Source organism: Silurus meridionalis, chromosome 3, assembly GCF_014805685.1.
Source record: "Silurus meridionalis isolate SWU-2019-XX chromosome 3, ASM1480568v1, whole genome shotgun sequence".
In the NCBI taxonomy this organism is placed as follows: Eukaryota; Metazoa; Chordata; class Actinopteri; order Siluriformes; family Siluridae; genus Silurus; species Silurus meridionalis.
In genome coordinates this window covers 12,910,985-12,937,009 of record NC_060886.1, presented here as the reverse complement: position 1 = coordinate 12,937,009, position 26,025 = coordinate 12,910,985, and the positions used below count along the sequence as shown (strand labels likewise).

The following is a 26,025-nucleotide window of genomic DNA, read 5'->3' as shown; positions in this document are numbered from 1 at the left end:
AACTAATACATGTGCTGACACCTGAAGAGTAGATGTTGGTCTTTCTGCATGATTACTTCAAGCCAGATTAAAGCAATGAGCATCCCAAGAAAGTTTTAGTCAGAGATGTTCCTTGGCTGGATTTTTACTTCTCTGTTGTGCAAATGGCTTCAGCTCACAATCCTGACTGATTCTTTGCCTCATGTGCTTTCCAAGGTCATCGACAGTGATGTCTGCCAAGGCCGTCATACACGATCACTGGTTACTGGAATGCCTCTACAATGCCTGCTTTGCCAACAGCTGCTGTGAACCCTTTGCACTGACTGATAATAAGATTTTAATAACTTAGCAGTGTCAACACTAAACAAGAGTCACACCGTTTTTCACCACATTGTGCTCTTGTTTAGTTTATAAGTTGTCATATTACTATTTAGCTAAGTTTGAAAAATGATGATGATGATGATTATAATTATTATTATTATTAATCCCCTGTTCAACAAAAACTATTGTTGAATGCCATAAAACCAGTAAATACATAGAAAATGTGTGGACACTATATTTAAATGCTGATTTAGATTTTTTTAACCCAAATATTGTGAAAAATATAAATATAGACTGAGGAATTTATTGTTGTACATTATATATGCTTAGAATAATTTTTCTTTTTGCAAAATTGAAGCAGGTAAATGTCACAGTATATATGTACAACCAGTAAAACATGGCGAAAAGTAATCTCAAGTGAATCATTCATTTTCACCTGTCGAATATGGAATTCAGACTATAACATCACTGAGTGCATAGTACAGTCTTTTTGAATGAACAACTGGGATACAAAAATCAAGAACAGAAAGTAAAGTTTCCTGTATGATCCTAAAGAAATAAATTCTCAGAATCAACATTTTCATTAACAATTACAACTACTATTTACATTTACATTTGCAGCATTTAGCAGACGCCCTTATCCACAGCGACGTACAAAAGTGCTTCAAATCTCTAGTAATGAATAAATCTACACTGGTACGCCAGATTACAAACTTAATATAAATATAACCCTTGAATTCTACAAACTTGGAAAGTGCTAATTTAAGTGTTTCAGGAAGAGGTAGGTCTTCAGTCGTCGCTTGAAGATAATCAGGGACTCCGCTGTACGGACATCTAGGGGAAGTTCATTCCACCACCTTGGTGCCAGAAGAGAGAAGAGCCTTGAAGTGTACTTACCTCTCATTCTGAGAGAAGAACCGTGTTACATCCAAAAAATACATTCCTAATCATTTTTGGAACCTGGAAAATATCATTGTCACATACTATATTTGTTTGTGTCTGTCTGTGGGTCTGTAATCACTAACTAAGATTTTATCAATGACATTGTTAAAACATAAGTTCTACAACACCAGAAGTAGAAATATCTAACAGTAGAGCATGCACTTGTGTAGCAATCAACCCTAATTTAGTTACCAAGTTATAGTAATAGGTAGCTTTCTAAGTGTTGGTATTGAAACGCATAAAATTGGCCTAAAAGTCAGGAGCCAAATAGTTCTGCAGGTAGCTAAACGATTGTAGATTTGCATTCATAAGTGCTATGTGATTTATTTTTTAAATATAAACTAAGCATATTTGATACCCTCACTATAATCACCATATAATGTGTAAACTGAAATTAATGTGTCTTTCTTTATTAGGACAATATTTCATTTGACTAGCATAACTGTTGGTCTATGGGAAAACCATGTGAAATGGAAAATTACTCTATGAAGTAAGCTATGTGTGAAGAGAATACTGCTGTGCTGTCTACACTCCATGAATGAAGCTCTGTTCTCGTGATCAGGAAATCTATACTCCATTGCTTTTCCCTTAGCTTCATGAACAATTTATTGTGTAAAAACATTTACGCGTCTTAGCTTTAGTTTTAGACCACGAGAATGAGAAAAGCGTGTGTTATACAAGTGTTCAAAAGTTTGGTGTCTTAAATTGTACACCTTTTGTGCACACTTTAGGCCAGAACGGTGTTGCTACCGCGGCAGGATGTTAAATCGATAACCGAAGTCATCGCTCGTGTTGTGTCCAGCCGCTTCGAGAATCCGTAAGGGTGAAAAACACGGCGTGTGTTTGCACTCTTGTTTCGGTTATTAATAGCTTGGGATGTTGAAGAAGTAGGTCGGAGTAGCAGGTCGCTTCTCTGAAGCAGGGTCCGTGTCAGAAAAGGTGAAATAAACAGCTCGGGGCAACGAGTCAAATGTCTTCGTTGAAGTCATGCGTTGTAGGATAGCTAGCTGTCGATTTACCAGGCTAGCAAGCAATCCGGAAGTTGTTGTGTGGGACGAGAGTAATGCAACTGGTATTTGTGACGTACCGGTAAATTGGACGAAAGCACAAAACACGGCGAGTGTTTGAACAGGTTTATTTTCGAGAGAAACGCTGATTAGAGAGCATAGTTAGCCAGCTAGCAGAGCAGGAGCTCGACTTGATCATATATGTCTATGCGGCTGGACTCCTGGAGTGTTCAACCATATCAAGTGAGTTCTGCTTCCGTTTGGATTGTAAAGGAGAGACAGATCGGGAGAGTAATTTGGGAGGGTGAAGTAAGAGCCGTGCTGGAGCGTTTGTCACTCGGGACGTGGAGAATGATGCAGTGGCTGTGAGGGAGCTCCACTTCCGGCCTGAGTGCTGCATCTGCTTGGTGTAGATGATGCGGATGAGCTGGATCATTACTGTCATTAACCGAAGAATGATGAAACTCCTCGTCGCCCTCGGCCTCATCGCATACATCGCCTGTGAGTGCACATTGCTTATAATAGCATGTTTTTCCACATATGAAACTTTGGTAACTTTATTAAACAGGATGCACTGTGTCTGTGGGGATGGGTGTGTAGAGTGCCTGTGCACTACATCAAGAGCATTAACAACCAGTGGCTTATTAGGCATTCATTTCAGTCTGGGTGAGAAATTATGCAAAATAAATGGTCATCTGGACAGTTATAAGTACTCACAAAGAACCCAAAGAACACACACACACACACACACACACACACACACACACACACACACACACCCTACCTACCTAGTGGTAATTATTAAATTTCCCTCTGTTTACAAGCTGGTGAGACAGGTTCATGAACTGTGTGTAGTCGAGAACATACCACACCAGGCACAAAATTAACCACTGGCTCACCCAAGGCATTAGTTTCAGCCTGGAGAAGCAAATATGCAAATTATAACCAAAGTCAAATTTGATTTGTCAAACTCAACCGTACACAGTACAACGTGAAGTGATTTTCTTTCCCCTAACTGTTCGTGACCTATAAACCCGAATAAGTCTGTGTGTAGGTTGAAATTGAAAAACAGAACAAAATCAAGGTGTTGCAATGGCCCAGTCAAAGTCCTCAACCCGATTTAAATGCTTGGCAGGACCTTAAGGAAGCTGTGCCTATTACAAATGCCAGTAATCCTCATTGAATTGCGTAAAAAGAGTGGGCCAAAATTCCCCAACAATGACGTGAGAGATTGATAAAGTCATACGGAACGTGATTAGTTCTTTTTATTGCTGCGTGTGGTTTTTCAAGCTATTAAACAATACGTTGTATCTGAGGTTGTATTTACCTCTTTCTACCACCTGATAATGTACAGAAACCTATTGTCATAAAACCTTAGAATTCAGAGTGTGTACTTTTCACACATCTATATATCGATGATGGCCATCATCGTTGGTTTTAAACAACAAAAACTATATCATAATGTGATATAAATGGTTGGTGGAAGTATTGACTATAGTTGGAATAAAGTGCATCATATGTGCAGTATAGTTCTGTGCTGAACTACTGTCTACCAAATGAGGGATCCTAAAGCTCAGAGGCAGAAATTATACATATTATACCTATGCTGCCCAAACATGAAGTGAAGAGAAATTTCAGACTTACATGTTTATAATTTATAAATGATGTAAGCTAAAAACATCATTCCTCCTCCTCCTCAAGATGTTCATGCCCTGATTGCATACAATACTGATTAACACTGTAGAAAGTTTGATATTTACAATATACTCTGTATCTGATCAGATGTAATATTTTCTTTATCAGATGTATGTTTTTCTCCTAAGCTACTGCAAAATTTACTGAAAAGTGACAGGCCTTGAGTGTGGGAACAAACTGTTATAGCGACAATATCAGCAAACACTGCATGTTATCATTTAAAGTAATAATCTGCATAGGAAATGCGATCTTTCTCTTGCTGTTTGTTGTTGAACACTGTGTAACCGAAAAGACATGTCATCTCGGACCTTATTTACAGCCTGCTGAAAGGCCGTGTGTGACATGGGCTAGTTTTTGCCACATCACAAACCAATTATGTGAAACTATAGCAGACAGTTGTATCATAGATTATTTTGTAAAATAAAACATTATTATTATTTTTTAAATCTATTGTGGGACATGTTTTTCCTTTAATTTGAATGAAATGTTAATGGTGTGTTTTTGTTTTCAAGAAATTCAAATTGAAATATAAAAAGAGAAATAGGAAAATATTTTGTCATCTGAATAAACAGGTTGGGCATATCACCACCACACTTAGGTTGGAAGGTGGTAGCTCAGTGGTTAAAGTTTAACTGATTGGGGGGTCCCGGGGTTCAAGCCCTGGTATCGTCAATCCGCCACTCTTGGGGCCCTTGAGCAAGGCCCATATTTATGTGCTCATGTGCTATTGATGTTGGGTTAGAGGTCTTTGGTGTTTTTTAGTTCATTTTATAGGTGTTCAGTGAGGTTGAAGTCATGACTTTGTGCAGGTCGCTCAAACTCTTGTACTCCAACCTGGGAAACCATTTTTGCTTTATATTGTTATGCTGAGACATATTTGGGCCTCCTGGTTCAAGTGAAGGGAAGTTGTACAGCTACAGAAAAAAAGACATTTTATAATTTGCTAAATGAAAATTAAAAAAGAAAGAAGCATCCATCTGGTTGCTCTAGGCTTGCTACCTTGGACAGTCATGTGTAATATGCCCAAATAAACACTTCCCCCAACAGTTTCAGAATCAGAATCAGAAATTCTTTATTACCAAGTATGTTTACACACACAAGGAATTTGATTTGGCGACAGGAGCTTCCAGTGCAGGAGAAAGTACAGACATAATGTAACCAAATAGTAAAAAAGACAATTAAATAATGCAATATATACAGAAGTAAAAATATTGTTTAAATGAATGTACAGCTATTATTTACAAGTGTGGGATTTACAAATAGACCATTGGATTCTATGTATAAATGTGTCAGTTATGATGGACAATTTGTAGGTATGAGTATTTTAATTGTTCAGGCAGAGTATAGGCTGCAGGAAAAAATGATTAATGCCTAGCTGTTCTGGTGGATGGTGCTCTGTAGGGCCGACAAGAAGGCAACAGTTTAGCAGTGTGTCGCATTCTGCCCAAATATAAAGGCTTTTTTCTGTGATGCATCGACAATAAAATCTATGCTAATAACTAAAGTGATCATAAATAATTGATTTTCCTGACCTATTTTTTAATTGCTGTCTTGCACATCAACACATTAATACTTCAGCTCAATGGCTATAATGATTAGCTGCTCTCCAAGGTGCTGAATACTCTCCCTAGTGGTTTATGAATTATTGCCATATTTATGCAATATTTTGAAAAAAAGTAGTTGATGGTTAATAACCCAAGCCTTTAATGCTGTATCAGAATTAAATTACTGGAGTACTGAGAAATTGCTTCTATTATCATCATGGTTATCCAAAAGTATTCCTACATAGAGGAATGTATCAAGTCAAGTTTATTTTTATAGCGCTTTTCACAACAGACATTGTCTCAAAGCAGCTTTACAGAAATCAACAGTCAAGGTGAATGGTGTGTATTTATCCCTGATGAGCAAGCCGTGGCGACTGTGGCAAGGAAAAACTCCCTTAGATGTAATGAGGAAGAAACCTTGAGAGGAACCAGACTCAAAAGCGGAACCCATCCTCATTTGGGTGACATCAAGAATTTGATCAGAAATCTTTCAACAATACAGAACACTGAAGAGTGAGAACTAACATGAGTACTGGAGTATAAGATTATAAGTAATGTTCTTTCTACAGTCTTTGGTATAAAAGTAGGAGCTACTGAGCTCAACATTTGTGATCATCACAGATCCAGCAACAGCTTCTCCATGCCAGGAGGTCTAATGTCAAAACTCCACACATGTAGTGGGATCCAAATGGCACTGGCACATCCCTAGATGGTTCAGGATGTTTGCGAGTTCGGCATCTAAAGTCCATAATCTTCACGAGGTGGGACAGGACTGGAGCTGGCCAAACCTCAGGAAGCCTCGGGATGGGGAGAGAAAGAGAAGCAGTGGAGAGCAATTAGCGTAGCTGCTGTTCATGATATTAACAGCACAAGTTGATAATGTGCATGTGATTCTAGGAACTACTAGAAGCCCAGAGTCTTGAGATCTAAGGGAGTGTGACGGTTTGTAGCGAGTTAAAAGACTTGAGAGATACATAGGAGCTAAACCGTTTAGTGCTTTAAAAGTGAGTAGCAGTAGTTTGTAGTCTATTCGAAACTTAACAGGAAGCCAATGTAGGGATGATAAGATTGGGGTTATGTGATCATATTTTTTTGACCATGTAAGAACTCTTGCTGCCGCATTCTGAACTAACTGTAGCTTGTTTATTAATGATGCAGGACATCCACCTAGTAATGCATTACAGTAGTCTATTCTGGAGGTCATGAACGCATGGACAAGCTTCTCTGCATCGGATATAGACAACATGTTTCTTAGTTTAGAAATATTTCTAAGGTGAAAGAAGGCTGTTTTTGTAACTTGGTTGATATGATTTTTAAAAGATAAGTTGCTGTCTAAAATAACTCCCAGGTCTTTTACTGTTGAACTAGTGGTTACAGAACATCCGTCTAAATGCAGGTTGAGATGCTGGAGCTTCTGTATACTAGTTTTTGGGCCAATGAGCAAAATCTCCGTCTTATCAGAATTTAAAAGTAGAAAGTTATGGGTCATCCAATCTCTTATTTCTTTAACACATGTATCTGTCAGTTTAAAATCAGTTTTCATTCAGTGGATGTTTGTGGATGTTTTTTTTATTGTTTTTTCTGGACAACTTCCAGTCTTTTTGTATTTGTTAATGTTTGGCAGCAATGTTTTGTTTGTTTGTGATGTACTTGCCATTTTCCTCTTTTGCAAAACCTTCTAACATCAGCCATGAACTATGTCCTCCTTTTATCAAAGGCATTCTTAAAGGCTGTCTGGAAAATTATTTAATATAACCTGGGTGTTAATTCATTTGGAAGACATTTTGCTTAAAAAGTGTTTTTCACCGAATTTTTAGGGCACAATGTATGAAAAACTTTCCTTCACATTTTGAGAACTTTTTTCAAAAGACAGACTGCATAAGGCTTCGGGATCATTACAGTATTCAGCACTGTTTCAGTGTATATTTATAGTAATATTTATTATTATTATTATTATTATTATTATTATTATTATTATTATTAGGAATGTATTAATTTACCAAAAGACAAAAAAATTACTTTTCCCATAGGTGTATAGCATTAGTGCATATAATGCTGACCAAGAACAATGAAGCTGACAGTGTGGTGGCATGGCATGGCTCTATAAATTACGCATAATTCTCATCATTGTTATTTCCATTGCTGTGAAAGATGGGCTGTACTTAAGCACTTTAGATTAAATGGGAAAACCAACCTTAGCTTAAAAAAAACAACAAAATTCTTAGGATGTGGGAGGATTGCAAAATGAAAAGTTAAAGCTCATTCTGTAAAACGTAATAAAGTATGCTATATAATAAACTTAAGATATTTTGCCTACTATCTATTTTCAATTGTCAATGCTGCATTTTTATTCCACAGTGAATGTATTTATGCTCATTTTACTTGGAGATGTTAACAATGCTTCTTGTTTTTCTGTCTTTTTTTCATAGCTGTCTGGGGAACCTACACCAACATGAGGTAAAAATGTAGCTCAGGGTTCTTCCTTTCGGATTTCAGTTATTTTTCTGTCTGTGTTTTGACTATATTGCATATAAAAGTGTTTTGGAAGATGTTTGTTGTAATTATGCTTATGCAGAATTGTGTGGTAAAGGAAAAGGCTGCTGCTCCAGACATTTGCACCATCTGCTGGGTCAAACAAATAATGAGCAATAAACAAGAAAAATCACAAATACATAATATACAAGATAGATAAATGCAGCTCAGGAGCAAAACAATCAATCTTTTATATACTATTACAGTGCCTATCTTTTATAATAATTATTTAGATTAGACTTACTATGAAGACATAACAGTGAACTATTTTTGAATGACTTTATATAAGTGCCACTCAACAGAAAATATTTTCTCCTGGAAAACTAAATATTCAGTATATTCTTAGTGTTTCTTCTGCATTTATATTAGTATTTTTGAGTCATTCGTCAGTATAAGACTAGTGCATAATAATATATAAGAATGTAAATGCATCTGCATGTTTATTAATTAGTGTGTAATTTTCAAGTATTTTCCCCCAACATCTGATTTACCACTCACCAAAGAACTAAACAATCAGGCTGTATAATAAAATTCAAATCGAAATCAAATTTAATTTGTCACATACACATTTATACAGAGTATAGTATATAGTGAAATGCTTTTTACAACCGTCCAACCTGTAAACATGAAAGAAATACAAGATTAAATAAAAGGAGTAAAGTAACATAGATAAATAAGTATAAAAGTATATTAAAACACTCAGTATCTGACTATAAAAATTTTGCTTTTGGGGTAATATGTGCCATCAACATGAATCTGTTTCTCTGCTGCACAGGTTGATTCAGGAGCAAAGTGAGCTGAAGATTGAGCAGAGGATAGATGAGGTTGGTTGACCTTTTAAATGCATACACACTCGCTGATACGGACTGTGCGTAAACTACCGAGACACATTTGGGTTTCATGAAAAGTACATATTACGGGTCTTCTGTGGTATCTGGACGTCGCCCTCTGAGTCTGTGCAACACACTTACAAGAGATAGTCATCATGTGAAAATAGAAACTCTACACTCTATGTAGATATGATGTGTAGTTATTCAGATAAACATTGGTGGAATGTAAAATACCAGCGAAGAGAAAGCATGACTGTGCTGTGAAGATGTTGAATGTAGAGGGATTGAGGTCTGTGTAGTGTTTAGCTAAGTAAGGGTCTGCTAATACAAAATATAATCCTGTATGAGATGGATCATTATGTACTTATCCTGGGACATCTGATGAACAAGATTTGATTAAAATGCTTTTCTTCAGGTCTGCTTATTTGTCCAGAAATTTAGTTTTCAGCCAGATCGTTAAAATATTACTATACTGCTTCCTAGTCAATATATACTCTTCTACTGCAAACCTGGCTAAACATCACCAACATTCAAAGTGACCTAATTCCCTAAATGATAACCCCTTATGAAAAACATTGGCTTCTTACTCTTATTTTTTTACTATGAGAGAGAACATAGCTTAATCTTTCATTATTGTTCATAGTTTATTGTGTTGCAATAATGTTAACCTTACTTAACCCTTTTTTTTATCCCATTTTTCATTTATTGCAATTTGTATTTCCAGGAATAGGTCTAATAACAGTTGATTAAATAAAAATCAGGTAGCCAGAATTGTAATGAAATTGTGTGCTCCTCGTGCCAGGTCTTAGAATTGTTTCATTAAATATGATGTACTCTTGCATTTATTGTTATGTTTAAAGAGGCAGTACAGGTTTAGGTGCTGAAATGAATGAGGTAAACATGCTTTAGAAGCATAAATAATTAAAGATAATCACCATTATCTAATCGCTGCTGAACAAAGGCAGAGACTGATTAGCAGAATGCGGTGTTCATATCTGCCTAAGAAATGTTTTTATATTTGATGTTTTGATGTTGATATTTATTTATTTATTTATTTTATTGATGTTTGTAAGTAAAAACCTTAATTATTCGCTTGTCATATCTGCCCGAATTTCCCCTTTGATTTCTTTTTTCTTTTTTTTCCCTAAGCTATAACATTCATTGCTTAACGTTTGAATTTATTTGTTTTTATGTACTGTTCCTATTCAACATATACATTTGTTTTTTTATGTTTGTTTTTACAGTGTGTTTTTATTTTTATTCTTCTACAGGCCGTTGCACCTTTAAGAGAGAAGATTCGGGATCTTGAGCTCAGGTATGATTTCAATCTCGTATACATCTTTCTTTTTTTACTCTTCTTACTTGATAGTGTTTTTTGCTGACATTTTAGAGTACAGAGCTTAGTATCTGCTGTTCTCTTTATGTCAAGATGTAGCACAAATAAGTGGACTGAGGCACAAATAGAGCCAAGATTATAAATAAATTAAGGATTTTTTTTCTTTCTCATTAGTTCAAAGCCCTGATGCCAATTTTCTCTGTGTAGGCTATTCTCTGATATGTTTAGCATACAGGCTTGTATAAAACCCAGCCATTAGGGTTGCACAAGCCAGTGGCAAGCCCGTAAAAATGGGTAGGAGTGCAGTAGGAAAAGCATCCAGAGTAAAACATGTGCCAAATAAAATTAGCACATCACGAACCAGAATTTCATACTGGATCCGTCGAGGCCCGGTTTACCAATTACCCCCCAAAGGTATTGTTAGCCAACAGGGTACTGGTGGAAATTGGTCTACTGTTGGCTGAAGGAGAGTAGCAAGACATCTACAGACAAGACAGCAGGGAAAGGAGAAGTGTAGGAGAGTGGAGGATAGGGTGGGCACATTAAATGTTGGTATTATAACTTGTAAAGGGAGAGAGTTAGCTGATATAATGGAGAGGAGAAAGGTAGACATGTTGTGTGACCAGGAGAAAAAGTGGAAAGGTTCTAAACTGTTCTACAATGGTGTGGATAGAAAGAGAAATAATGTAGGGGTGATTCTGAAGGGTGATTTAATGTGAAGCTGGAAGTTGTAGGGGTGATGATAAATGTCGTCAGTGCCTATGCTTCACAAGTGAGTTGTGAGAGATTCAGGAGTAAGTTAGATGGAGAGGTAGAAGGTGTACCTAGTAAAGAAAGATAAGTGATTGGGGCAGACTTAATGGGCTTGTTGGTGAAGGGAACAGAGGTGATGAGTAGGCATGGCCTTAAGGAGAGGAATGTGTATACTGTATTCTGTATACTGAAGAATAACATCCCATCAGAGGGTTTGTCTCAATCAGCTCCCTAGGTTGTGAAACTTTTGTTTTTTTATTTTTATTATTTTATTTTATTTATTTATTTATTTTTGGTCACGTGTACACACGTCTGGGGACTGGAAAGAGCCCCGGCTCACTACACACTAGGACACCGATAACTGATTTCCAACAACATGACTAAACTACTTCTAATTTCTTTACCAATCACTGGAAAAACATAAGCATATCTAAAATATTTTCTTTATTTTGCCACATCATTTTGTTGGCTTAATGACATGCATTTCTGCTTGATTCTAACATTTAAAAGGTGTTAGATCTGCAACAGTTTGTGGCCGGAGTTTGTCTGTCACTTTTTTCTGAGGTTTTAGAAAATATTCGTAAGGTAAATAGCAAGGTAATGGTTGGTTAGTATGAAACCTGATATTATTTGCCTCTTTATCCTGAAATCTTTTCTTTAAAATGTTATTAATAAATATAAACATTAGTATTTTCCTCTATCATCACTTATTATTTTGTTGCCTGCAATAAGCTTTTATTAGGAAGCAACTTTTCCTCAGTTTGTGATTGTTATTTTTCAGTTTAACACAAAAGTATCCACCTGTGAAGTTTCTCTCCGAGAAGGATCGCAAGAGGATTTTGGTAAGAATACGACACAATTCTTGTAAAACTTTGCTGTTTTATAGTTCAGTCTTCTAAAACTTTCTGTTCTTACTGAAGAGGCATATGTGTGTATGCATAACTCCAGTGTTGAGTGCACTTGTCCTTGCTCTTTTTCCTTCAGTGTACTACAGTTGAAGAGCATTCTAGCATTCATGAGTTTTACCATACAAACTAAACATGAAAATTTGAAGTATGAAAAATCCTTAACAGAACTCATTACACTGGAGTGAATTTTAAAATAGCTTTCCTTGTGAGGCTGTTTTCAGGTACATACATTCATTAAGATGTTGCAGTTGTTGTTTTTTCTTATAGACTACAAAATGAAGCAATGCAAGATTTGTCTTGTAAAAGATCTTGTCTAGTCTAGATATATAAAACAAGCATATTTTGAATTAACCAATGGCAGTTCATGTTCATATTTGTGCTATTTTCTGGGAACCTAGTAGTGTTCTGTAATGATTAAGGAAATATGTAAATACAGACGTGTTAAACTAAAGTGTACCCTTTAATTAGCATTACAGGTGTCGTCTTCTTCCATTAGTGGCAGATCATCCATCTCCAAACTACATCTGCCTCTTTCAAATCAACTACCTGCATGTCTTTCCTTACCACATCCATAAACTTCCTCCTTGAGCTTCCGCTTTTCCTCCTTCCTGATGGTTTCATCCTCAGCATTGTTCTACCGATATACCCCATGTCCCTCCTCTGTACATGTCCCAACTATCTCAATATCACCTCCAACACCTTGTCTCCAAAACGTCCTACATGCACGTTCCCTCTGATAAACTGATTTCTAATCCTGTCCACCCTCGTCACTCCCAATGAAAATCTTTACCTCTCAATCTGAAAAATCTTCAGCTCTGCTACCTCCAGCTCCACCTCCTGTCTTTTAGTTAACGCCACTGTCTTTAAACCATACAACATAGCAGGTCTCACCACAGTCCTATAAACTCTACCTTTCACTCTTTTAGATACCCTTCTATCACATCATTACATGTGTCTTCAAACTTGTAATGTCATTCTGCCTATTTAAAGGGTAGAAAATAGTCACTGTGTTGTTTGGTATCATGGTTTGCACCACACTGAACATGGACTACAGAAAGCTAAGGAGAGAGTTGTCTCAGAAGATTAGGAAGAACAATTCTCATTAGCAAGGACTTAAATTCCCTTGTAATGGAAGGGATGCTGTTAAATGTTTTTTTTTTTTTCATCTGTAGCAGTGTAGTGCACTAAAAGTCTGCATTAAAACAATCAGATATTGAATTGTAGTTTATAGACTTGGCAAAGAGAATTGGCTGGGATGCGAGGAAATTTGTATAATTTGATTTGGTAATTTAGCTTTCGAGTAGTAGGTCTATATAATTTGTAGAGGCACTTAATACAATGAAAGCACAGATAGAAATATTTAGTTGTTTTTAAGTATGTATTGTCACATGTTAGATTTATATGCTAGTTTTCTCTTTTGAATAAGTCATTCAATACACTTTCTCTCGCTGTAGATCACTGGTGGTGCAGGTTTTGTGGGCTCCCACCTGACTGATAAGCTGATGATGGACGGTCATGAGGTGACCGTTGTGGATAACTTTTTTACCGGCCGCAAGCGTAATGTGGAGCACTGGATTGGCCATGAGAACTTTGAGCTCATCAACCATGATGTGGTGGAACCACTGTATATTGAAGGCGAGTTGCATTTTTTTATTTATTTATTTTATTATTATTTTTAAATAATTAAAATTAATTGGAATGTGATTGACATTGAAAAATCTTTGCACAGAGCATTGTATAAATGTGGATGTAGATAACATTACTAACAAATCCTGTCAAAACCATGATTTTTACATTGCAGAGCACATACTATACTTCATTAGAATGCATTATTTTATTCTGACTAGCATGATTTGTGTGTATATATGTGAAAGGAGCTACTAATGCATGCAGCTATTCTTTATTTCTAACAATATGCATAATAGAATTTTCGGCTTTTTTTTTTATAAAGAAACTTCTTTTTAGAATTCAGCCTGTTTATCAGACATTTGGAGTGACCGCAGAATGATTGGAAATATATCCAATTAATGGCACAATCCCTTAACAGTGCTCATGATGCATTTAAGCATGTGTGGACAGCTGCTATAAGAATGAAAGGATTGAAGCCACAATATATCTGACTTATAACACTGACTCTAATGTGTTCTGCAATGCGTTTCATTCAAAAGCAATGCATTTAAATGATTGTCCTGTATGTATGTTATTTTCTCTGATTGTAACAATTGCCTGACTTGATGATTTTCTATTCTTTTTGTAAAATCAGAAATTTGAATGTCTTTGGTCATCTTATCAAAAATTACTAAAAATATTGTTTGCTTTTTTCGGTGTGACATAGATTTGTGTTTACGTGTGCATCATACATTTACTTAAACATTTATTTGACTAGTGCTTTACCACCAGTCTGTCAACTGCAGATATGAATGATTCATTTCTAATTTGTAGCTGACTTTCCTCATGACAGCATTTTGCCACTTCTTTATTAATAGTGTTGAAACTGAATGTGCATTTTTTTTCTTCTTCTTATTCATCAGTCCTCCTTTCTTTTGCCAGTTAGCTAACTGACAAGGTGTCTTTGCATGCACGAGTATGCATAACTACTGTATTGAGTGCACTAAAAACAAAATAACATTCTAGTATTCATTCTACAATAATAACTAAATATAAAAGAATTATTTGCAGAACTCATCTTGTTGAAGCTGAATAGATTTTAATTTAAATAGTTTTTTTTGTATGCCTGATTTTACTTAAATAAATGAATCCAGATGTTGTTTTTATAGAATACAGCTTTAATTAATAGCAGTCTTGTATAATATCTTGTTTGGTCCTTTGATTTACAAAGCAAACATATATTTAATGAACCAAATGGCCATCATATTTACAGTCCTGAGGAAAAAGTACACCCATTTCAAAATGTATGGTTTTTGCGTTATCCGAAGGGAAACAACTCTTAGAAAGAGGTAAATATGACCTCACGTACACCTTATGATGTAATAGCTTGTAGAACCAACTTTAGGAGCAAAAACATAACAGTAAACATGTTCTGTATAACTATCAGTCTCTCGCATCATTGTGGAGGAATTTGTGGAGGAATTTACATTGTTGCTTTAGTTCGTTAGGGCATTTGTCTATGCACAGCTTTCTTTAAGGTCCTGCTAAGAATTTCAGTCAGGTTGGGGTTTCACCAGGCCATTGTAATACTGTGATTCTGTACTTTTTAACCATTTTGTTGTAGATCAGCTGACATGCTTGGGATCGTTGATCTGTTGAAACTTAATTTCAACCAAGCTTAAACTGCTGTTCAGTTGGCCTTACATTTGACTAAAATACTTTCAGACAAATCCTCACCCCTCCACGAGCATGATTGATCGGAATGAGGCATTTCTGCTGATTTTGCAAATCATTGTGCTGTGCATTGTGGTCTAACATCTCCTCTTTCACATTGTTTCAGAAGTCATGTAGTTTGTTTAGCTGTAGCTTTGCATACCTTATCTGTGCTGCCATGTCCTTTGTAGAGAGAAGAGGCTTTCTCCTGATAACCTTTAATATATATATATTTTCAGTCTTCTCATTGTAATGTTAGAAACTTTCACATTTAACACGCTAACTGAGGCCGGCAGAGTCTGCAATGTAACTTTTGGGTTTTTTGCCATTACTCTGAGTATTACACGGTCTGACCTTGCAGTGAATTTGTAGGGATGTCCAATCCTGGGAAGATTAGCAATTTTCTCAAATGTTTTCCACTTGTGAATAATGTTCCTCACTGTAGAATGATAGACTTTGTATTGTTTGGAAATAGCCTTAACCCTTCCAAGAGTGATGGTCAGCCACATTTGCTTCTGTAAGATCAATGCTGATGTCTTTCCCTCTTGGCGTTGCATTAACACACTCACCTAGAGCTCCAGACTGGAAAACTGCTAAAAACTTTTTTAAGTGAAGGTGCTCAAACTTGATGATTAATTTATCAAGGGCATTTAATTAGCATCACCGGGCTGCTACTTAGACTCCTAAATCATACAGAAGCAGTAAGGGTGTACATCGTTTTTCACACTAGGTTTTTCTATTTTGGCTTAAAAATTATTTTTTTTTTAAAAATGACAGTGTAATGTTATATGTTGTTCATTTGAGGTTGTATCCACGTTCTTTAAAGATCTGATAAGACCAGATGATCTTTAATATGTTGTGATGCATAGAAGCATAGAATTGAAAGTGGATGTTCTTACTTTGACTGTAGGTAGTCGTCCATATTTGCTTTGTATTGTTTACAGTTAATGTGCTCCTGTTTGGATTATTGTTATATTTATATAACAATAATATATTGTTATATATAAGCAGCATGTTGTTCAAGAGAAGATTCTATTGAATACTAAAGCATTTTTTCTATTTTAGTGGATCAGATCTATCACTTGGCCTCTCCTGCATCACCTCCCAACTACATGTATAATCCCATCAAGACCCTAAAAACCAACACTATTGGCACCCTAAATATGCTAGGTAAGTGTTGTCAAACAGCTTTGAAGTTATGAAAGGTTATATTGTGTGTCCTAAAAAAAAATAAATCAAATCCCTTCTTTCTAGCTTCACTAGTGCATTCCATTTACTGTCTAAATTACCCCCTACTCAGTTCTATATTAGTTTCTCCAGCTGCAAGCAGCAGGAAGAAGAAAGGCACAGGAGTTCTTCATGAAGTTATTAGCTTTTGCTGGTATTTTTGGATAAGTGGAACAAATCATTTTACACGTGCAAGTTTTGAGGTCTAGACTGCAGCAGGATATTCCAGAAGAGAGCTATTTGCCTGACAGAACAAAAAAAAAAAGAAAACTGTAAAGCTTATAGTAAACAAATACCCAACATTCTCACATTGTGTATATTATATACATATATGTGTGAATTTCTATATTTTAAACTGCATCCTGAGATTTATTACAAGTGTTTTCTACTACAAGACATTCTACTTAAATTTATTCCATTACCTTTCCACTGTTGCTACTTTGTGATATTAATTAAATTGTAGTCAGTATTTTAGAACATTTACAGAACTAAATTTTCAGTGTGAACAGACACATTCCTATCCTAGTTTTATAAATCTTGTATAATCTTTATAAAAACTCAGCAGTGTGCTGATTTGTAATCCCGAGATACTTTCCTAACAAACATAACAGATGAGCCAAACATGTGAATCTGGAATAAATTGTACGAATTAAAAACTGATCGCCTGAAATCTCTGCCAACTTTTTCCAGTGTTGCATTAGTGATGTCTCCTCTCATCTGCAGTTTGTCGCCTGAAAGATTCACGTTTGCATTTTGTTTGTCAATACAATTCTACGTAACCTCTATATATTGCTTAAATATGTTTGAATTATTGGATAGATTTATATTTATAATAATAACTAATCCATGGTTATTAATCCCTAATTAATATTAGGGAATTCTGTTTAAAACGGTCTGCTGAAAATAGTCAAACAGGGCACTTTTTAATTCGTTTTATGAATTGATTTAAATTAAATGATAATAAGAAACTGTTTGAGCATGCTGTTTGCACTCCTAATCCACCTGCCAGCACAGATTCAAACATTGGTGTGAAGGCCTTGGCAGACTGGAGTGTGTATAAGGTTTACAATAGGAGAAAACGGTGCCTTCTGAAACATACTGTATAAGTGCTTCGTTTATACAGATTCAGGATTATGTGGTTCATGATAGCTGTATTTCGTTCAAAAAAAGCACACGTGATCCAGTTGACAATAGGATATTGATTTTCTTCTTTCTTTTCATCATCAGGGCTGGCGAAGCGCGTGGGTGCTCGACTGCTACTTGCGTCCACATCAGAGGTGTATGGAGGTATGGGAATGTCCTTCAGTAATGAAAATTATGTTATTGGCAGTGGCCATGGAAAGACAAATCCTAACAAAAGGCAAACTAAATTAAATAGCAGATATTATGCCTCAAATAAAGAAAAAAAAAAAACAATAACACACAAAACAAAGTTTATATTCTTTGCTTTTTACAGGCTGTTTTTATTTTCTTTGCTTAGTTTGTGGTTATAGGACCTACGATTTATAACACTACAGTTATTGCTTATTTTATGTAAAGATTTTGAGAAAACTGTGCTTTAGGACATGCATGATGGCATGATTTGAAACAAAGTGGCAGGTGTTGTGTGGTGATCTGAAGCTGGAGGACATGGTTAATGACTGTCTCACTCTGACACTCCTACTGAGTTTCTTATAATGAGACCCAAACTGACACACATTGTTACTGCAAACCAGCAGGGTTTTTATTTATTTATTTATTTATATATTTTTTTAGATTGGGCTTCCTAGGGCTGTGTACTTATTTGTATATTCTATTCTGTGAGTAATTGGACAGCTTATCATATTAAATTAACCTGTGGGTAAATGATTTGCCCTGTGTCTGTGTACACTTATAGATCCAGAGGTGCATCCTCAGAATGAAGACTACTGGGGTCATGTGAACCCGATCGGACCGAGGGCTTGTTATGATGAAGGAAAGCGTGTGGCTGAAACTATGTGTTATGCATACATGAAACAGGTATGTCTGATAGTGCATAGTACATTAATAAATGAATAATTTCTACAGTATCATTTTGCTAGGAGAAAGATGTGAGAGAGACATTGGACTTTAAGGAGGGAAAGGAATGCAGTTGAGCAGATTTGTTGATTTTAACTTAATCTTAACCTTTTGAATCTTTTTGTGTGAAAAGCTGCATATTTATTTATATTTATCTTGTTGCAAAAGAATCAGTGTTACAAAAATACACACACTTTAAAGTCCATAAAAAATCCCAAAAAATACATCCAGCCAAATTAAAAAAAAAGTACAGCAAAGTGCTAATCTTTCAGGTGTGACGGGTAGGTCCTTCAGAATCAATGCAAACATTTTTTTGTTCTTACTGTAGCTGACCTGTCTTATTTATCACTGCAAATCAAAGCATTTGTCTAAATATAATAATCTTATTTGCTGCCCTTTTGTCAGTCAAAACTCTCCACTTCTAAAGTAAAAGAACTTTTGTCAAATAATAAACATTAATAAGTGTCCAGATATACTGCAGTAAATGGTAACTATACCCATTTTAAGTCTCATGCTTGTAGTTCAATATGCATAAAAAAAAAAAAAAGTCATAATAATTGTTGAATAACGAGATTTGTGTTAAGTTACAGAGTAATTCTCTTTTCCAAAGAACTTGTGGTTAATGTACAGCAACACTCATCAATGAAGACACTGTAAATATAACAAACCTAGTAATCTTTGGATGTGAATTTATTGGGTTATTCCAGGGTTAGTTTTTCATTGCTGATCTCAATCTGCTTTATAAGATGAATTGTAGTTTTTATATACTTGAAGCCTCAGAATTGTACAGTGCTTTGAGTGGAAAACCGAGGACAAAACCGTAAATTGGTTAAATAAGCACTTCTTATCTATCGTGCAGAACTAATTCTGGTGGGAGGGTGTGTGCTTTTGCCGGTTACAACTGTAGATTAAATATTTCAGCTTTTTATTATCTACACGGTTTATTACACCTCTGATGGACCAAATTGGAAAAACACCAGATGGACCCTACATGTGCCAAGTGGGATGAACAAAAACTGTGCATTTTATCATATTAGCCTTAACCTTAAAAAAAAAATTAAATAAATAAAAATAAAAATAAATTTATATATATATATATATATATATATATATATATATATATATATATATATATATATATATATATATATATATATACACAATAACTTAATGTTTAGTGTGAATTCTGCTCATTTCTTTTGTCTGTTATGTTCAGTTCCCTCTGAAAATATTGGGATGTCATGGCCAATTCTATTGTTTTTGGTATTCCCTGGAGATTTAGTTTTAAAATCAAAAGCTGTATGTGAGAGATTTAATCAGAATTTTAGCTTTTAACTGGCCTGTTTGTTTGGGCTCCTCTATTGATCTATAATACTGGAATTTGTGACTCGCATGTGTATCTTTTTGTCCTGGTGCTGCCCTGTTAGATTACTTGCTTACTTTGAACATTTAATTACTCTGAATATCTGCTTTTGATTTGAGTCCTGGGGTTTGCATGTAAAGACTGCATTTGTGGTTAAAAAGAACAAACCAACATGAAATCCAGAGAGCTGTCTTATTGGAGATTGATATTTAAATGGCCAGTCTGGTGGCCTTAAAATGTACATACAGATGTTTTATTGGGTTTTCTTGACATTCTTAGTCATCTTTAAAGCCTTGCATGTGAATATCAATCCGAGTGATTGGCAGCAGCCTTTGGTAGATCAGACTGCATCTGGAATCTTGTCCATTCATCTATTAATTTCTTATCATCTTCACCACAGCCAGAGATATGCTTGCGGTGTAATGTCATTACATTCTTTCTCCCAGACTTTCATACCTGCATAGAATTTCATGACCATCTTGGAAATATTTTCCGAAGGACAGATACGAGTACATATATAGAGTAAATCTATAGTTATTTTTTCACATTTGCCATTTGTACGACATGTGTTATTCACTATAGAGGTGAATCTGAAACTCTTTTGTTAAAATACAAGCTATCTTTGATGAAAAGGTATGTTGCCTGACATTTACAATTGAATTCAGAAGCATTGACTTTTAATTGATGTTTTTGCATGAGAGGCACATACATAAATTGCTTATTTTTTGTAAATGTTTTCCTAATGAATTCCTGATCTAAGTCAATTTAATTTATTACTACTTTATTGAATTTCTTCTGCGTTGAATTGATCATTGCATTGGACCCACAAAATCCATTTTTCTTCTATTTATTTACGATTGTTCATTATTGGTGTTACAAATTATTCTGCTTTTTTCTCTTGCCTAATTTTTTCCTTTCTTTTTAAATCTTCTTTTAAGTTAGGAAATGTATTGAAGCAGCAGCTATAAAAAAAATTAAAAAAAAGAGCTTTTTCACACACACATACACCCCTTTTTTTTTTTTTTTTTGCTCCAAGCTAGTCTTTTATTAGCAAACTCTCATCACATAAGTCAAGTTCTCCTGTTATCTCCTTGTCTAATCAGGTTATATCAGATCACATCTCACATGCAGTCTTACCACATTACCTCTCTGCTCACACAAGTGTGAACACACTGATCTTCATTCACATTCATACACCACATTATCTGATCTTATGATGATATGAATTTTTTTTTATCCAAATCCATGGGTAACTTAATATTCCTGTACTGTTTCATGTGAATATGATTGCTAATTTCCTGGCATAGCACAATTCTATTGCACTACATTATACCTAAACCTGCCTGAATTTTCCTGTTTTTTTGTTTTTTTTTATTATTATTGTTTTTTTTTATTGGGGGGAAAAAGTAATATAATGCTGTTAAATATAAAGTTATTAAATATATAATTAATTTTATATAATATATAATTGAAATCTATTCACACATCTGTTTCTATTTTTATTTATATATAACTCTTGCACACAGTTTATGTATGAATCCTTATGTATTTTGTCCTTCAGGAGGGTGTAGAAGTACGAGTAGCACGGATCTTCAACACATTTGGTTCTCGCATGCATATGAATGATGGCCGGGTGGTTAGTAATTTTATCCTGCAAGCGCTACAGGGGGAGCCCCTGACGGTGAGCTGCTACACACACTATTCTCAAGTAACAATATGTTGATGGAAAAGTTTTTTTTGTGTGCTGGATGTCCATAATACCACTTATAAGCTAATGTTTTAATCTTTTTAGAATGGAGCCACTAATTTTTTTTTTTTTTTTTAAGGTTTATGGTTCAGGATCTCAGACCAGAGCATTTCAGTATGTCAGGTAAGCCATCAGAGATTTTGATCTTAATGGACAACTCTCCTAGAATTGTTCTCTACCAGTAAAAATGCTTTATACCAGTCCCAATTGGTTTGCTATGTAATTTTAATTAGGAGACTCGCTCAACTCATTACAATTTCAAGTTGCCAAGAAATCACATAATAGCTGAACAATATCCTAACTAATAGAAAGCAAGATAACTCAAAAAAAATTATGACAGAAGACCATTTTTCTTCATTTTAGAGCACAGTTAATTGTTCTTTTTCGATATTGAATAGCGGACATTGATGAGAGTGTAATCATTTATTTTCTATTATTTTCTATTTTTTTATTGTCATTTCATTATTTAAGGTTCCTTTAGTGAATAAGAGATAGAGATCTAAAATCTAGGAGGAAGAGAGGTGATAGTGAGAATGTTTTCAGTATGGGTTATAATCAGTATTTATATAGATGCATTCATTGCCATTTCAATAGGAGCATTTGTAGCACTGCACATGCATGCCATTACCCTTTCAGCCAATCATGTAACAGCAGTGTAATTATAAAGGTACAGAAGAATCATTCCAGCCCTGACACCAATAAGCATACCATAGTCACAGTTACTGAGATCACATTTTTGCCCTTTCTGATGGTTTCTGTGAACACTTCCTGAACTCTTCACTTGTATCCTCATAATTTAAAGCAGTGCACTGCTGCCACATGATTAATTAATATGGTAATTGCGTGAATGAATGTGTCCTTAGTAATATGGCTGGTGAATGTGTAAAGATGATGTACCCAAAAAAGAGGTAGCTGAGTGTACAATCATTGGCTCTGTAATCATTATATTGCAGTTTGAAATGCATCCAGTTTTTTATTAGTGCAGGTCTTCTAGTGATGAGGACCAGACAATAGATATTTGGAATTTGTGAATTGGATGTAACAAGCTAACTACTGTATGTTATTCATGTATTCTAGAGTTGATTGCTAACAAATAGTAAAAACAGAATTATTGCTTCTGCCTGTTTAGCTTCAAATGGTTATTCTGGGGTGATTTGTGGCGTATTTTCTGTATCATGTGTTCTACCTTTGCTACATTCTATAATTTCTCTCCATTCTTTTTTTAATGTGCAGTATTGCATTGTAACATCCTCTCTTTCAGCGATCTTGTGAATGGACTTGTGGCCCTGATGAACAGTAACATCAGCAGTCCTGTTAACCTGGTGAGAATTTTAGTAATTAATTGCTTGAACGATTAGCCGACTGACCGACTGAATGATTTATAAGTCGTTTGTAACACTTCAATACTGATTAAATCTGCTGTTAGACATTTCAGAGCATTTTATATTTGTTAATATCCTTTCTTAGCAGTCAAGTCAAGTTTATCTCTATAGCGCTTTTCACAACAGACATTGTCTCAAAGCAGCTTTACAAAAATGAACAGTTAAGGTGAATGGTGTGCATTTATTCCTGATGAGCAGCCATGGCGACTGCACTGGCATTCAGCACCGAGCACATGAACCAAAGGTTAATTTAAACTTTTGTCACTCCGGCACCAATTTAATTTCCTCGCATATTTGCTCTGCTTTAAGGGAAACCCTGAAGAACATACCATATTGGAATTTGCTCAGATGATTAAAAGCCTGGTTGGTAAGTAATAAGTGGAGTTAAATAAAAATAAAAAAAAAGACATGATTACCTGACTACACATTCTCTCCCCTCACTTCCTCTCAATTGATGCCTGTTGCACATGCTCTTGCTCTGTTTCTGTACAGTGAGCCGCAGTCATATTCAGTTTCTTCCAGAAGCACAGGATGACCCTCAGAGACGGCGGCCAGACATCCGCAAAGCTAAATTGCTGCTCGGCTGGGAGCCTGTGGTGAGCACTACAACACACTCTTAATTGCCAAACATGCACTGAGGAATTGCCTCCATTTTTGGTGTTTACTTAAATTTAAACAATAGACTTGATATTACATGAAATATTCTTAAGTTTGCATGACCAAAGTAAGTGGTTTACACCTTTTCTTTTCTGAGCCTTACCACACTGTACATACTGGTAATCCTACACCCCTTGATTGAAGTGCTACATGGTAGCTGTGTCTTATTCCTTGGTAGTACAGGGTGTTGGAAAATTTTTAAACCAAATTATGAAAATGGGCCGATCCGAATATGTTCAGCAAAATGTGCACATCATCGGTCAGAACAAAAGTAAACAAGTGTAATTTTCAGACATCTTGTGCCCACCATTTATGCCCACCATTTATGCCCACCTCTTATATACTTTTACCTTTGCATACAAGAAGACTATTTGAATTTTCCCCAAACATTTCACTGCAGCAAATTATGGAGGCGCACAACTGCATAGGATAATCTTTGGATGCAGTAGCATTAAACCTTTCCTTCACTTAAACCAGGAGACCTAAATCTATTGCAGTAGCACAGTGCCCCTGTGCACAAAGAAAGCTCCAAGAACATACGGCTTACATTGGTTGGCATTGTTGTTGTTGCTTGCTTATTAGGGAGAAACTTATAAGAGAGAAACTTCTAGGCACCTCTTTGTGAAAGTGCAATACAAATCAAATTGAATTGAAAGATCTCGAGTGGCCTGCTATAGAGCTTTAACCTCCAGAACACCATGAGATGAGCTGAAATGAACCACTTAGCCTTGCCACCCTACATAAATCCCTTTTTTAACTAACACCACTGTGGCTAAATGAGCACAAATCTCCACAACCACAATTTTAGGTTTAGTGAAACATCTTCCAAAAAGTGTGGAGGTTATTATAAGAGCAAATGGAGATAAACTGTGAAATGGGATGTTCAGAAGAACATACAAATCTTAGTCAGGTGTACATATAGTGTATATACAATTGTTGTATGCTTATGGGTTTTTTTTTTTAAGATTGTACTACATTTTGTACAAAACCTGGTGCAGCTTATTACAGGCCTTATAAGCTTATTAATAGAACCCAAAAAAAGATTAATGGAGCAGGGAGAGATCTATTGTATTTGTTTAATTCTTGCTAATCTTCTGACTAGTGATTTGTCAAGATCATTAAAAGCTGAATCTTTTGCCTTTTTTGGAATTTTTGCCAGTAAGTGTAAATTAAATGTTATATTAATTAAACGTTTTTTACCTTTTTAGACACCTTGTAGAGATGGAGCTTTTAACTAAAGAATGGTTTTGAAGTTGAAAAACGCTTTCGTCCCCATTCTTTACTTTATATTTGGCCGAAATGACGCATGAAAAGGCAGTCTGACATTTTTAGTTGTATATCCAAACGGTTTTTGGTTTTCATATGTAGTGTGTAGGTTTAATATAACTGCACAGTCCTTGCTGGTCATGTGCAATGTTTGCCATTACTGTTACTATGGTTACCACAATAGAGAGGCAGATAGTTTTCAATTTTTTTTATACAGAGTGTCAGGGGAGCAGAAAGAGATTTGCTGGTTGGTGAAAGTAAAGCCTGTAAAGCTCCAGAAACATTTTCTGACATTTCAATCCCAATACTTCCTTTAGGCAATGTTACTATTAATTAATGTGTAATGTGTGTTGGATTTTCCTGTAGGTGCCATTGGAGGAGGGGCTGAACAAAACTATTCAGTATTTCAGCAAGGAACTGGAACATCAAGCTAATAATCAGTATATTCCCAAGCCCAAGGCTGCCCGTATGAAGAAAGGCAGACCAAGACACAACTAGAGAACAGGTTTTTCTCTCAGGGATGAGGGGACAGGGCTCATGTGGCCTCTAGCAGCCATTTTACACTGAGGTATTACAACCCCTCCCCTTCCCAATAAACTGCGTGATTTGGTCTTCTTTTTCCTCTGGTTTTTGGAAAAGCAACTCTAGCGAGAACTGCCTCTTTTCTGCTTGCTTTTCATAAATGTGCCTCAGAAAGAAAAAAAAGAGAGAAAAGAAAAACAGACGCTATATTCAACATCTTGCACTTTGGATTTTTGTCAATTACCTATTATTTAAGAAAATGTTGGGAAAAACTCATCTTTGTGCATATATGCCATGCAGATTTGTTTCGATGTGATAATTTTTTAAATGATGTCTTTGTTTCAGTGTTTTGAGATTTATGATTGAGCGTAGTGATCCACTTTATTTATCTTGAATGTGCTGCAGTGGGACGTTCGTCGCTGTTCTGAAGAAAAGAGAAAACTATGTGAAACATGTTTCTGCTTTCGTTCTTTTTTTTTTATGTCATTTTGAGCCAAGTCTACTGTTGCCATTGTCACAATTTAAAGAGAACTTGTGCTTTTTCTGATTTCAGGTGAAAAAAAAAAAGGCTATTTTAATAAAATATTTACACTGTTCATTATTTTACTCTTTAACTCTCAACTTTTTAAATGTGTATTTGGTGATGTGATTATGAT

General features: G+C 35.4%; 1 protein-coding gene across 1 annotated transcript; it reads left to right on the top strand.

The window, feature by feature from the left end:
- Nucleotides 1-1,851: 1,851 nt before the first annotated feature.
- Nucleotides 1,852-25,970, top strand: uxs1 (UDP-glucuronate decarboxylase 1). Its single transcript, XM_046845426.1, has 15 exons — nt 1,852-2,750; nt 7,918-7,945; nt 8,796-8,844; nt 10,122-10,165; nt 11,721-11,781; nt 13,302-13,482; nt 16,234-16,338; nt 17,623-17,682; nt 18,272-18,393; nt 21,357-21,476; nt 21,622-21,665; nt 22,804-22,864; nt 23,234-23,291; nt 23,417-23,520; nt 25,214-25,970. The coding sequence occupies exons 1-15, from the start codon at nt 2,663-2,665 to the stop codon at nt 25,343-25,345; spliced, it is 1,257 nt and encodes a 418-aa protein (XP_046701382.1). The 5' UTR covers nt 1,852-2,662; the 3' UTR covers nt 25,346-25,970.
- The last annotated feature ends 55 nt before the right edge of the window (nt 25,971-26,025 follow it).